Source organism: Leptodactylus fuscus, chromosome 4 (genome assembly GCF_031893055.1).
Source record: "Leptodactylus fuscus isolate aLepFus1 chromosome 4, aLepFus1.hap2, whole genome shotgun sequence".
Lineage (NCBI taxonomy): Eukaryota > Metazoa > Chordata > Amphibia > Anura > Leptodactylidae > Leptodactylus > Leptodactylus fuscus.
The window spans coordinates 143,334,208-143,347,696 of record NC_134268.1 but is presented as its reverse complement, the minus strand read 5'-3'; the positions used below and the strand labels follow the sequence as shown (position 1 = coordinate 143,347,696).

Here is a 13,489-nt window from a genome sequence, read left to right as displayed (position 1 = left end):
GTAAGTATATGTCGCAAGGACAGTATGTGTAGTTGCAGCGGCGGCTAATACACAGCAGCCAGCGCAGGAGCTGGAGGTATTGATTGAGGAAGCTCTATTCAGCGCTCTCAGGATGCTTCCCCCCTTCTCTGGCTGCTCTCTGCCCACCAATAAGAGGGCTGAGAAGAGCCCAGGAGGCGGGGTTTATCGCTATACAGAAGATGGACCCTGCTGAGCTTCTGCCATTACATCCTGCACAGAAGAGAAGGAGCAGAGGAGAGTAAAGTAAAGTGAAAAAACACACAGGTACCTGCTGAAGTTGCTATGCCTATTAATGTCAGGCATTTGGGGTGATTTAGTTTTAGTAACTCCATGTGCCTCACATTATTAGCAATTAACCCCATCATGTCCCTCACATTAACCCTTGTATGCTTCACATAACGGTTACTAATATGTGAAATATAGGGGGGTACTAATAATGAAGATACCTTATTATTACCTCCATGTCTCTCACATATCAGTAAGTCTTATGTGAGGTACACAGGGGTTAATGTGAGGGACATGATGGGGTTAACTGCTATTAATATGAGGCACATGGAGTTACTAAACTGTAATGCACATCACCATTCTTTATATCCTCAATTGTGGATAAAAGTATGGACTATTATATTTCAATGGTCCCGTACACACGGCCGTTGTTTTTGTGGCCGTGTGTCCGGGCCAAACTGAATATCGGAGCAGGTCCTATAGCTGTCCTATACCTAGACCTTTCATATCCTCAGAGATGGGTGGTATTATATACCACTAGAAAGATGCAGTGTACTGAATTTACTGCACTGCTAGCTTTCACGGTATGTGCCTCTGTGCTGGAGATATTGGTGCTATTAATTTCGGCAGCAATATCTCTCCACTGTCAGAAGAGCGGGTCTTATAGCTCAGCGTCATTCCGGGGCTGTGAGGAACGCCCCCCGACTGTACTGCTCCATAGCCTTGTAGTGTCATAGGGGCGTTTACACTGCCCAGTGATGCCGCTAGGCTGGAAGGCTCACCTTTCCAACAGTGGAGAGATATAGGTGCCGAAACTAAGTGCATCAATATCTCCATCATGGCGAATACTGGCAAAGCTGACTGCACTGAACTCAGTCAGCTTTCTAGCAGTATATACCAGTAATAACGCACATCTCTGAGGACATGAAAGGTTCTCTTTAAATACACATCATCGGCATCAGTTTTCTGGTTGTCCAGGACCATTGTCCAACCTGCAGAGGTGAAGTGTATGTCATTGTAAGGCATCAGCACTCAGGAGAACACGGCTCCTAAGAAGAACCTGCTTACTGCAGTGTCCTATTACAGTGCAGGGCAGGAAGAGGTTAATTGCTGGCTAACATTATGAGGGGCATCTGCAAATAAAAGGGATCTGGTTGTGTTTTTCATAAGGGGAATGGAGAAAACTCTGATAGTCATGAAGTGTTTGGTGCTGTGAGGGGAACATTATACAATAAAATCAGCTATTTTTAGGTCAGTGGGGGAATCTGGCAGTAAGTGGCTGACATGACAATATGTAGTCCTGGTATAGCGGTCAGTGGGTGATGTGACAGTATTTAGTCCTGGTATAGTGGTCAGCGGGTGACGTGATAGTATTTAGTCCTGGTATAGTGGTCAGTGGCTGATGTGACAGTATTTAGTCCTGGTATAGCGGTCATATTTAATAACTCTGTATGTATATAAATATTTTTTAGTGTGGAGAAGGGCATGTGCCTTGTTGCTTTTACACCTGAACGTTAAAGATAAGGCACAGAAGCAACTAGTTTGCCTAGGCAAAAAAAATTACAAATTTACAAACAACTACTTAAAAGACATTAAGAACACCCCCCCCTGTAAGTACCAGTGATAGGCACTGCGGCACATTGAATTAACATAATGTAACTATGTTGTATGTACAAGTGGGGCCCTACTTTTAATTTTGCCCAGCGCCCCATTTTGTCTGAAGCTGGCCCTGTTTACTGCTGCAATAAATAAAGCTTGATTCTTTATTGAAAACTTATTAAGATCAGTCCATACAGAAGGCTTTAACACAGAACCCCTACAGCATGTGAATACATTGTGGACAGGCGCATTCCTTCCATGTTGCAATTTTCTCTGGTTTTGAGGAGGCCACAGATGAAAAAGCCAAATGTCATCATGGACAAACTTCAGAAAATAGAATATCTCTACCATTTCTGGTGCCACCATAGCCATTCCATCAAACTGTCCTACTCTTGTGCATGCTCTTTTTCTTCAGTCCAGAAAAGACAATGGTGATGAAGAGATCTCCGATGATCCACCTCCTGAGACGTAAATAACAAGAAGGCTGTACAATTAGCAAATATATTACTGGTTTCACACTGCCTTTACTTTTATGTAAAAAACACATATGCTCAAATTTTGAGTTAAGAAATCTTATGCTCTTCCTAGTCGTAGCTTGATGCCGACATCTACTCTAGATGCTTTTCAAATGTTTGAATGGTTTTGTTGTTTGGATAGTCATTTCTACTGGGGTTTTAAAGAGCGAAAGTGCTATAAAAACTGTGATACCTAGAGCATTACCCGTGTTTAATCACTGTAACAGACTTCAAAAACACTACAAAATGACAAATAATTAAAACTGTGTACAGTAGCAATTAACTTATTTCACTATGGACTAAATTAATATCTGCAGCATTTTCTGAAAAAAAAAAAAAAATGGCAGCAGAAAATGGGACTAGATAGATGGACATGGAATAAACCTCAATTTCCAAAAAGTTGGGACACAGTGTAAGTGTAAAATGTTAAGAAAACATAATGCAATTATTTGGAAATTTCATATAACCATATTTTATGCACAATAGCACATAGAACACACATCAGAAGTTGAAAGTTAAAGGGTTGTCCCATCTCAAGGATCCTATTTATACTAGTAGCTAATGTATATTGAAGACTTTTCCTAAATATATTGCATTAGAGATGCTGCTTTGTTTGCCTGCTATGTGAACTTATTCCTCCCATTGTTTACAAAGCATTGCCATAACCACAGACAACTGACTTTTCACTGCTCTTGCAGGCAGGACAATCCATTCAGCTAATTGCAGTTAGCTGATAAAGTCAGTCTGCTATTTCTCTATGTAAACACACAGATAACACTGAGTCCACGCTATACAAGTGTGTGCATATTATCTGATTTGCATAAGTATTATGATCCTTCTCAGGCCTGTTCAGCAAGCTGGGGGGGGGGGGGGGTGGCTGGTGGAGAAATACAGGAAGTGAGAAGAAGGGGCTGCAGGCAGACTGCTGAAACACTGAGATGAGAAAAACCATTTAGGGCTAGTTCACACGTGGGCAAAGAGGCTGATTTTGACAGCGGATTTCGCTTCAAAATCAGCCCCTTTACAATGGAGCCCTATGTGAACAGCTAGGTTTTTTTTTCTGCTAGGTTTTTTTCAGCTAGCAGAAAAAAAGAAGCGAAATGACCTTTCTTCAGGCGTTTTCCGTGAATGGGAGGCGAAAACCGCGCGTTTTTTTGCAAAAATAAGCGACGCTTTTTTTTTTGCAAAAAACCGCGAAGAAAAAAAAAAAAACGCTAGTGGTTTTTTCAGCCAATTCTCTTTATGGGAGGGGAAAACAGCCTGGCTTTTTTTGGAAGCGGTTTTTACAAAAAAAAGCTCCAAAAAAAAAAAGCTTGGCAAGGTAAAAAAAAAAGCTTCCTAATTAGGAAGCGTTTTTTTTCAGGACCAAAATAAGCCAGGAGGTTTTTACGTGTGAACTAGCCCTTAAACATTTTCCAATTAATTTGAAAAGAATTAATTTAAAAATTTGATAATAGGAACACATCTCAAAAGACAAAGCCATATATACTATCATGTAGCATCCCTTCGGTCTGTAGACACCTCGGTGCCGAGACAAAATGCTGGTATTTTGGGAGAAGAATGTTGCATTATTCTTGTGTGATTTAGGATACTAGCTGCTAAACAGTACTGGGTCTTTTTTGCAAGATTTTTCCTTATAATGACCAGAGAAGATTGTGTTTCTGCCATCAATTTCTGCAGTTAATATTTTTCAAATTAAAGGGGCTCTATCAGCAAAATCATGCTGCTAGAGCCCCACATTTGCGTGCATAGCCTTTAAAAAGGCTATTCAGGCACCGTAAATGTTATATTACACTACCCCCCCCCCCCGTTTTAAAATAATAACCTAAAAAAGAATGTGCTCTACTTACGGAACGTGCACCCTGGGCGGGCATTCTGGGTGTGTCTTCATCTTCTTCCTCCAATGTTTTCGGGTCCCGTCCTCCGGCGCTTGCTCGCGGACACTGATAAAAAAAAAAAAAAAATTGCTTGGGCGCATGCGCAGTAGCACGCGGCTTCTACTACGGCTACTGCGCATGCACCCAGGCAATTTTTTTTTTACTTCATGAACTACTTTCCTCTCCGCAGGACTCGTGCAGACAGCGCACGGATAACACACGGAGCGCATTATAGTTTATTGGGTCTGTGTGTTTTCATTGCTCACCGCTTATCAATGCGTTCGGTATTCTCTGGAACTCTGGGTAGTTTATTCCTTCGTGTGTTTATAGTGAGTGAGTTAGTCTCTTCATTCCTGGGTGTTAGGAGGAAAAATGTGAAAAAGAAGTGGAAAGACTGAGCCAGAGTCCCTGGTTAGGCTGGGATACACCAGCTAAAGGTTCTTACTGTTGCTCTGCTGATAGATCAGATTAATCCCTGCTCATTTTGTGGAAGATAGAATGTGCAAGATACATATATAAGGGTAAAGTTACATGATCCTGCCGCTATCCTTCAGTCACACAGGACAACCCCTGAAAATTTGCACCCCTCAACCTTGGTATTATAGAAGTTTTGGATTTGAAGATAAGTGTGTGCTGTTAAAAAGGAATACTGCTCCAGCAAGGGTGACTCAGACTGCCATTGGAAAGTACCATTTCTCAGCTCAACCCAGGGCTAGTGCATCCTGGTAACCACACCTTCAGTTAGATGCACCTACCGTAGTTCTGACTCAATTAACACCTTCAGTTACTTTGTTTTGTAAAACTACTATAGCTGTAAACGACGCGCGTTGTCTTCTAGAGTGATGCTAGTATCTGACGTCTGCGTCACTTCAAGGATGAGCCCCAGAGTAACTAGAACGAGTAGCTTTCACCATTACATGACAAACATAAAGAACCACTGCCATCTTCCTGCCCACAATCCACATTGCAGATGAGGTGTAGCTGTATGTCATATGGCCGCCTCCCATCTATAATCACGGCGTTCCTATAACCAGCCCTCTATGCCCTATACCGGCTCTCGCAGCTTCGATTCTGCTTCGTAACTTCAGCGACTCCGCCCACTAGTTTACGTAATATTCTGCAGACGGACGACGATCTATTGATTAGTAGAGTCTGAGTGGATCGCTTACTGGGCCTGCGCGCAATGTAACATCGGCGTTTGATTGTAGAACCTATCTGAAGGCGGACAATTACGAAAACGCGAGTATCTGAGAGACTACAGGAGTGCAGGCTAAAATGGCGGCTAATGTCACCACCAACCCGTCACAGTTACTTCCGCTCGGTGTGTATATTCTTTGAGCAGTATTGGGTCGTGCATTATGAAGGCCACCTGTGGCCCTTCTGGTGCTGAAGAACGAGAACCCCAGTGTTACGCCCCAGACACGTTTTAGGACAGGTTATGCTGGGTCTTGTAGTCCTTCAGGACATTGATGCTCTGATTTCTAACCTTCTCTTTGTGTCTTCACAGAGCTGGTGGATAAGTGTATAGGATCTCGCATCCACATTGTCATGAAGAGTGATAAAGAGATTGTGGGCACGCTGCTGGGATTTGATGACTTTGTTAGTATCCTTTGTATTGTTGGAACCTCAGGGAACTTTCTGCCACACTTACACTGTAACTACTGTGCTGGAATGCCACCAGTCTAGCAGGGTTTTGTTTTAAATTTAAGGCTATTTTCACATTGTTTCTTCGGGTTTCACTATAAAACCAGCGTAAGCCCAATGGACTCTATTATAGTCTGTAGGGTCTGCAGGTAACCGCTTTGGGCTCTCTGTCTTTTAGGTCCCCATGCATACCTGAACAACGGAGAGCCAAACGCTATTGTGACCCTAGCGTAACATGACCTGTTCATGAGCCCGCCAGGTCCTAAGAAAAGGGGTGTATCCAGCACCAAAATGTGTGTGTCACAAAAAGTGGTATTCTGAGGCCCAAAAAGTAGGGTATTGCCTCACCTGAAAATTTTCATAGCACAGACTTGTTCTCCCCACACTTAAATGGATTCTATTTAGAATCCCATTTTTTAATATAAACACGTAGGAAAAGCCTTAAAAAAAAGACTATTCTCCTACCTTTAGAAGTCTTCTCCGCGCCGCTGTTCTGGTGATATGCCTGGTTTTCTGCAGTATGCAAATGATTTTTCTCACAGGACTGAGGAAATTCCCCAGCGCTCAAACAGCATTGGGGGTGTCCCCAATACTGCTTGAAAAATCTCCAGCATCGCCTCATCTTCTTCTGGAACGCCTCTCCTCTGCGTCTTCTTCTGGCGCTGGTCTTCAAAATCCTAGGCGTACGTTCGTGTAAGCAGCCAGAAGAAAATGGCCGCACACATGCGCAGTCAGCTCTGCCGAAGCCCTATTGCAGAGCCGGTTGTGCATGCCTAAGATTTTAAAGACCAGCACTAACTATATTAGGTTATTAGGATGGAAGTACTGACACAATAGTGTTTGTTGTTTCTATTACCGTATTTCCTTCACTTTACTGCTCAGACATGGTACTAGAAGATGTCACAGAATTGTAAGTACTTTTCAATACATTATTCTTCTTATGTATTTAAAGGAAATTTGTAAACCTGCAGGCAGCTTGTTATACAGCAGAAGGAGCTGAGCAAATTGATATTTAGGTTTACAGGAAAAAAAAATCAGGTGTAACCTGTCATTTATCCATTGAAATCTCTGCTCTTTTTACTAAGTCAAGGAGGCAATTCTACCAATGACTGACATCTTCCCCCCTGATTATGCATACAGAGAGCTGTCAGTCACTCATCAGACCACCTCCTTGACTTCTTTGCACAGAACAAGCAGAGCTTCCATTGGATAAATGATGGCTTATATTAAATATTTTCCCACAAAATTGTATACCAGTCTGCTTAACCTTCTGCTCTATAGCATGCTAAACCTTGAATAATAGGTCTTGTATGTAGAAAGTCTCCGTGGCAGGGACCAAGCGTGCAACACAAAGGTTCGAACCTGAGCTGTCTGCAAGAATAATACACTCTGCAGTAACCAGCCGATTTTTCTATGTACCTCTTTTGTATTGTATTAGCCTACATTCACATGAAAAAATTAGGAGACAAATTTAAATGCATAAAGAATTAACTATAATAAAGACTTCTGCAGTAATTCACACAACTGTGTGAAGACCAGGAAACATGGTCCTTAGTATGTCCTGGCCTTACTGAACTCCCTGCTTTATAATGACTTATAAAGCAATGAGTTCCTGAATGGCCAGAGCATGATACAGATGTATGAATATGGCCTTGCTATGAGTAGCAGCACACATCTTCCTTCCAAGTGGTAGTGTGCATATATTCTAAAAGGCTTAAGGTGTATGTTGATGTGGTGGTAACTGATCGGACGATTATACAGTAAAATCATACAATCACCGGTAGCTGCATGGGGGGAGGGGCTCTAGGCATATGTGTACAGCCTCGTTGCTCATATTCAGGCTCACCATTCCTTATGTATCTAGTTACTAGATATGTTCCCCATCATATTCTTGTTCAGGCTCACTGTTCCTCAATATATTCCACAACCGCCCATCGTGAGGTTTACCATATTTCATTATACCCCCACTCCTAAAGCTTACTATTCTTTCATTTCAACCTCCTCAAATCCCCCGCAACTCACTGCTTATACGACCCCTCTACCCACAGGTCTCTGTTCAATAACTACCCTCTACACACAAAGTTCACTGTACTTTGCAGGCGAGTTCAGGGCTTCTCTTGGTCCTCTCAGCCAGGCAGTGTATAAGCGGAGCCTTACCTAGCAGACTGTTGTAGAGTGTACCATGGCTGTCTGCTAGGTGAACAAATCAGGATTTTACTTAAAGCGACAGTGCCGTGGCTGGGCTAGTTGCAAATGGTGCCAATTTTAAGTCGCTTTCTGAAGCCCTGTAAGAAAAAGCTGCCTCATTGCTAGAGGTTCAGCTTTCTCTACCTGCAACACCATATGAAGAATTATAGGCTGACATGAACAATACCCTGAAAAAACTGTTAGTGCTGTCGATTCATTGCTGCCTTGTTCTAATATAAGTTATCCAAAGCAAGTTTTAGTGGAATTTCTTTTCCAAGGAGGTACAAAATCTAGATATTTTAATTGAAACAAGTTGTATAATCAGAACTTTCCTTAAAAAAAAAAAAAAATAATAGTGTGGAATTCAAGTTCTGACCAATCTGTCTTGCAACGGATACCTAAAGCTCCTGACTTATCATGATGGAACCTTAATGGTTCCGATGTCTGTTGTTTTCACAAAAATATTGCTGCATGCTGTGTTTTATTTTAAGATGAATATGTTGCAGTCTGCAGTGGAGGCCCTCGACACAGTCTAATTTATGCCTTTAGGCTAAATTCACATGTGAATTACGTGTGGCGTAATTTGGTCCGGAAAAAAAAAAAAGCTTCCTAATTGACCTTGAGGCGTTTTTTGGAGCATTTTCTGGAGCGTTTTTTGGTAAAAACAGGTGTTTTTCCCCTCCTGGACAGTGAAAGGACCGTAAAAAAAACCGTGACGCGGTTTCCACCTCCCATTCACTTCTATTGACTTCCTGAGGCGTAATCCGCATCAAGAAAAGTCATGTCGCTTCTTTTTTTCTGCTAGCGCCAACAAGCTGCTAGCGGTCTCCATAGACCACCATTGTGAGGGGGCAGATTATGACGTGAATTCCGCGCCATAATCTGCCTCCTCTGTGCCCATGTGAACGGGCCATTAGGAATTGATACTTTTCTGCTCTAATGCCTGAGCATAAAAACAGGACTCTTCACATAGTTGTGAACTTGGTCTTTGCCAATTGCTAATATTAGTGGTAGATTTTTCTAAATATTTTCTTGCCCCTTTCCTCTTCACACTGTACACTGCTGACTTTAGGTGAAACTCATCTAGCTGTTACTTACTAAAGTAGTCCAATGACTCTGCAATAATAGGCCTCATCACAGACTGAGACAACAGGGAATACAGAGACTTAAACCAGATCTTTGTTGAATAGTGTCAGCTCAGGATTAATGCTGGGAAGCCCAAGGAGATGGTGGTGGACTTTAGTAATTCGAAATATGCACCAAAACCAGGGGACAGGCATTGAGATAGTCAAGACCTATAAGTTCCTGGGTGTTCTCCTCAATACTAAGCTGGACTGGGATGATCACCTGGAGGCGCTGCACAGAAAGGGTCACAGCAGGCTTTACCTGCTCAGGAGGCTGAGGGCTTTTGCAGTCCAGGGGCCACTTCTTAGGGCCTTTTTCAACTCTGTGGTTGCTTCAGCCATCTTCTTTGGAGTGGCTTGCTGGCAGAGTAGCATACCAGCCAGGGATAGAAATAGACTTGACAGGCTAACTAGGAGGTCCAGCTCTGTCCTGGAGAGCCCCCTGGACCCAGTACAGGTGGTGGGTGACAGAAGAATACTGTCTGTGATGAGCACCATGTTGGAGAGCAACTCCCATCCCATGTATGAGATCGTGACAGCACTGGGCAGTACTGTTAGTAACCAACTGCTTCACCCCAAGTGTGAGAAGGAGTGTTATCGAAAATCCTTTCTCCCAACCATGGTCAGGCTGTATAATCAACATCAGGCTAAGCGGAGATCACTCCGCACAGAGAACTAAATGATCCTTAGACTTTGTTTCTTCTTAGTTGCTATAACTCCAAGTTTCTCCATCATTTCTATCTGCTATGAGCTTGTATGTGTTCTTTCTCGAAATATATTATTGTATTATCCATGTTGCTCTAAAACACATTGTGGGACTATTAAAGGATTATCTTATCTTTAGAGGATTTTTTTGAATTGCAATTTGATTTAAAATTATTCTTGTTGCTTTGTTAATCTGTTTTTCTTTTCAATTCTAGTGAAATTACACCTGAAGGCAGACGAATTACAAAGCTCGATCAAATTCTGTTAAATGGAAACAATATAACAATGGTAAAAGACAAAAAAAATCTGTTTACCTGTCTGTATAGGCAACGTTTACAAAGTATTTCACCACCTCCAACAAGCTCAACTCTTTACATTAAATTAATAGGCACTGCTGTACTGATTCTGGCACAGTTGGAATTTTTTCTCTATTCCCCCACCAGTCCTAACAATCAGTGTTGTGAGTTTTGGTGCTTTATATGCTATTTAGACCCTGTACTGTCAGGTAGGCATTGTCAGGCAGGAGCAGACCGGGGGTGTGATTTTGAGTTCTGTCAATGGCTGTCTTTGATTAGAGTTCTGAATCGCATTCCCTTTCTGAAATAACAGAGCTTTAAAGGGATTCTACCATTAAACTACCTTTTTTTTCTAATGAACATTTCAGAATAGCTTTAAGAAAGGCTATTCTTCTCCTACCTTTAGACGAGGTCTCCGCCGCGCCGTTCCGTAGAAATACCGGTTTTAACCATTATGCAAATGAGCTCTCCGCAGCAATGAGGGCGGGCCCCAGTGCTGAAACACCGATGAGCGCGTCCCCATTGCTGCCCAGAGCTCTTTCCTGCGCCACCTCCTTCTTCTGCAGCAACTCCGTCTCTTCTGGCTTCTCTTGCTCTTGTAGTTTTATACAGGAGCATAGAGAGGCCACCCCAAAATGGCCGCCGTCCGGCTCCTGTATTGAACTGCAAGAGAGGCTACCTAAAAATGGCCGGCGGCCATTTTTGGGTAGCCGCTCTTGCAGTTCAATACAGGAGCCGGCCAGCGGCCATTTTGGGGTGGCCTCTCTATGCTCCTGTATAGAACTACAAGAGCAAGAGAAGCCAGAAGAGGCGGAGTTGCTGCAGAAGAAGGAGACGGCGCAGGAAAGAGCTCTCGGGCAGCAATGGGGATGCGCTCATCAGCCCCTCATTGCTGCGGAGAGCTCATTTGCATACCGGTTAAAACCGGTATTTCTACAGAACGGCGCGGCGGAGACCACGTCTAAAGGTAGGAGACGAATAGCCTTTCTTAAGGCTATTCCAACGTGGTAATTAGAAAAAAAAAAGTAGTTTAATGGTAGAATCCCTTTAAGAAGCTGTCCGGTTTCAGATCAATATTAAAAGGCAAATGTTATTGTTAGTATAGTAAAAAGTTATACAACTTTCCAAAATACTTTCTGTATCAATTCCTCATGGGTTTCCTAGATTTTTGCTTGCTGTCATTCATTCTGCTAATCCAGTAGATAAAAATGAGTTCATGGTAATGCAATGGACACACAGGGGCACAGCTTGTTACCAGGCAGATGTCTGATAGCTGTGCACCTGTGTTCATCACATGACCATGTACTGGTGTTTCACTGGTAGTAAGCAGAATGAGTGATGACAAGCAGATATCTATCATGAGGAATTGATACAGAAAGTATAGGAAAATTGTATAACCTTTTATTATACAAACAATAACCTTTTGCTTCTCAATCTTTGTTTGAAACTGGACAAAGAGGACCTTTCATGTCCTTGGGCACATGTGGTTTTACATACTGCTAGAAAGCCAACAGTGCGCTGAATTCATGTTGGCTTTCCTGTTATGTGCCTCCATGCAAGAGATATCTGTGCCTTTACCGATATCTTTTACCGTCAGAAGGGCATTCCTGACAGTCTAGCTGGGGGTGAGGAACACCCCTTCTGACAGTATGGTCCATAGCGTTGTACTGTCAAAGGAGCATTCCTTACCACCCATCGATGATGTTGAGCAGTGAGGAACACCACTTCCCAGTACTAGTCTATGGGCAAGTACTGTCAGGATTTGTATGGGATAAATATTTTTATCGTTCGGCAATTTTTGGACACAGATGCCTAGTTTGTATTTATTTATTCTAGGCAAAGTGGCTTGTTTGACACCTGTTTTAAAGAAAAAAAAAATGTAATCATTAGATCACCAGTACCATAGACTGCAATGCTACTCATTTCTCATAGCAACCGAATGTTTTCAGTGATCTCACGGTGCAGCATTTGTACCTGTAGTATGTGGAAGGGTAAGGGCTCGTTCCCATGTGTACACATGTCAGAATGTGAGCGCTCAAAACAGATGCTATTCATTTCAATGTGTGCCGGCTCATGTGCGCTACACATTGAAATCAATGGGAGGCTTTTTAACCCATTGATTTCAATGAGTAGCGCGCGTGACCCGACACATTAAAATGAATGGCATCTGTTTTGAGTGCGCACACTCACGTGGCGCGTTACATCGTGGAAACGAGCCTTAAGGGTTGGATTTAGATGGAACGCAAGAAATGAGCTGCAAATATAGGCTTAATGCCTGAAATCAGTCATTACTGCTGAATTTCCTGCCATCTGGCAGGTGTTAGGAAGTGGTTAAAAGACTTGTACCTCTTTTGCTATTTGGAACCTGTCCTGGTATGCTGATGCTAAATGTTGACCAAATATTCACCATATGAAAATAGCTTTAGGTAGTATGTTCACTTTATGCACAGTAACTTGATATAATCCACATAATGTAGAGCCACTTGATCTATTCCACAGCAGTTTTGCATTCCCTTTTTTATTATGTTTTAAGCTTTGCTTGTAAGAATTTGTACTGTGTACTTCATGAGAAAATATAGTATAAGTTGTTTTTATCCTACATTATTCTAATTCATAATTCTGTATATCCTTTACAGCTTGTACCTGGAGGAGAAGGTCCTGAAGTATAAATGGACTGGAAAGTGGATAATTCAGCTACATCAGCTTTATGTAAATGATTTTGTTAGACCTCTCCACCTGAAAGAGGAGAAAAGGCTCTAGTAGAGATGTTTTTTTCCATACCTTCATGATGGTGTTCTTGAAGGAATACATGGACTTTTTTTTTATTTTGATACAATGGTTGTATTCAGTGTGTTTCTAAATTAAAGGTTTATGTTTTGGTATGAATGATATTTTGTGTCTATAATTTAAGAGAAAAACAGATTTTAGGCTGAGGCCACACATTACGGAAACAGTTTGGTTTTTCTTGTAGCAGATTTTTCTGCAGTTTTTTGAGGCAAAGGAGTGGGTTGAGCAGAGGGAAGTATAAGCACTTCCTAGATAGTTCACATTCCTTCTGTATCAACTACGTGGTTTGGCTAAAAAAAAAAAAAATAAAAAAAAAAATCAACCTGCAGTTTTGCAATATGGGGCCTTAGATGGGTCAAGCGCAACTGATACCCCTGGAGAGAGCGCCTTCTTCCTCAGACAGGAACTGGTTGTTCTTTAAATATTGGGTGGCCACACTCACTGTGGCACAGGCCCGGAGGAGGAATTAAATTCCTAGTGCGGTGTAAGTCTTTATTGAGGAGCAGTTG

At 42.2% G+C, this 13,489-nt stretch overlaps 1 protein-coding gene and 1 long non-coding RNA gene across 2 annotated transcripts; one reads left to right on the top strand and one right to left on the bottom strand.

The window, feature by feature from the left end:
* Nucleotides 1-2,122: 2,122 nt before the first annotated feature.
* LOC142201373 (uncharacterized) lies at nt 2,123-5,287 on the bottom strand. Its single transcript, XR_012715500.1, has 3 exons — nt 4,993-5,287; nt 4,211-4,303; nt 2,123-2,306 (listed from the first exon to the last, which is right to left on the bottom strand). It is a non-coding gene; the product is annotated as an uncharacterized LOC142201373 (long non-coding RNA).
* Nucleotides 5,288-5,389: 102 nt separating this feature from the next.
* On the top strand, nt 5,390-13,079 carry LSM5 (LSM5 homolog, U6 small nuclear RNA and mRNA degradation associated). Its single transcript, XM_075271169.1, has 5 exons — nt 5,390-5,558; nt 5,745-5,840; nt 6,764-6,791; nt 10,113-10,185; nt 12,830-13,079. Exons 1-5 carry the CDS (start codon nt 5,513-5,515, stop codon nt 12,860-12,862), a joined length of 276 nt encoding a protein of 91 aa, XP_075127270.1. The 5' UTR covers nt 5,390-5,512; the 3' UTR covers nt 12,863-13,079.
* The last annotated feature ends 410 nt before the right edge of the window (nt 13,080-13,489 follow it).

What these genes read in the sequence shown, in the direction of transcription:
- LSM5 (XM_075271169.1), top strand. Translation starts at nt 5,513, where the DNA reads ATGGCGGCTAATGTCACCACCAACCCGTCACAGTTACTTCCGCTCG. An exon ending in CTAGAAGATGTCACAGAATT is followed by an intron (nt 6,792 to 10,112) that starts GTAAGTACTTTT and finishes TTTCAATTCTAG; the next exon opens with TGAAATTACACCTGAAGGCA. An exon ending in ATGGAAACAATATAACAATG is followed by an intron (nt 10,186 to 12,829) that starts GTAAAAGACAAA and finishes TATCCTTTACAG; the next exon opens with CTTGTACCTGGAGGAGAAGG.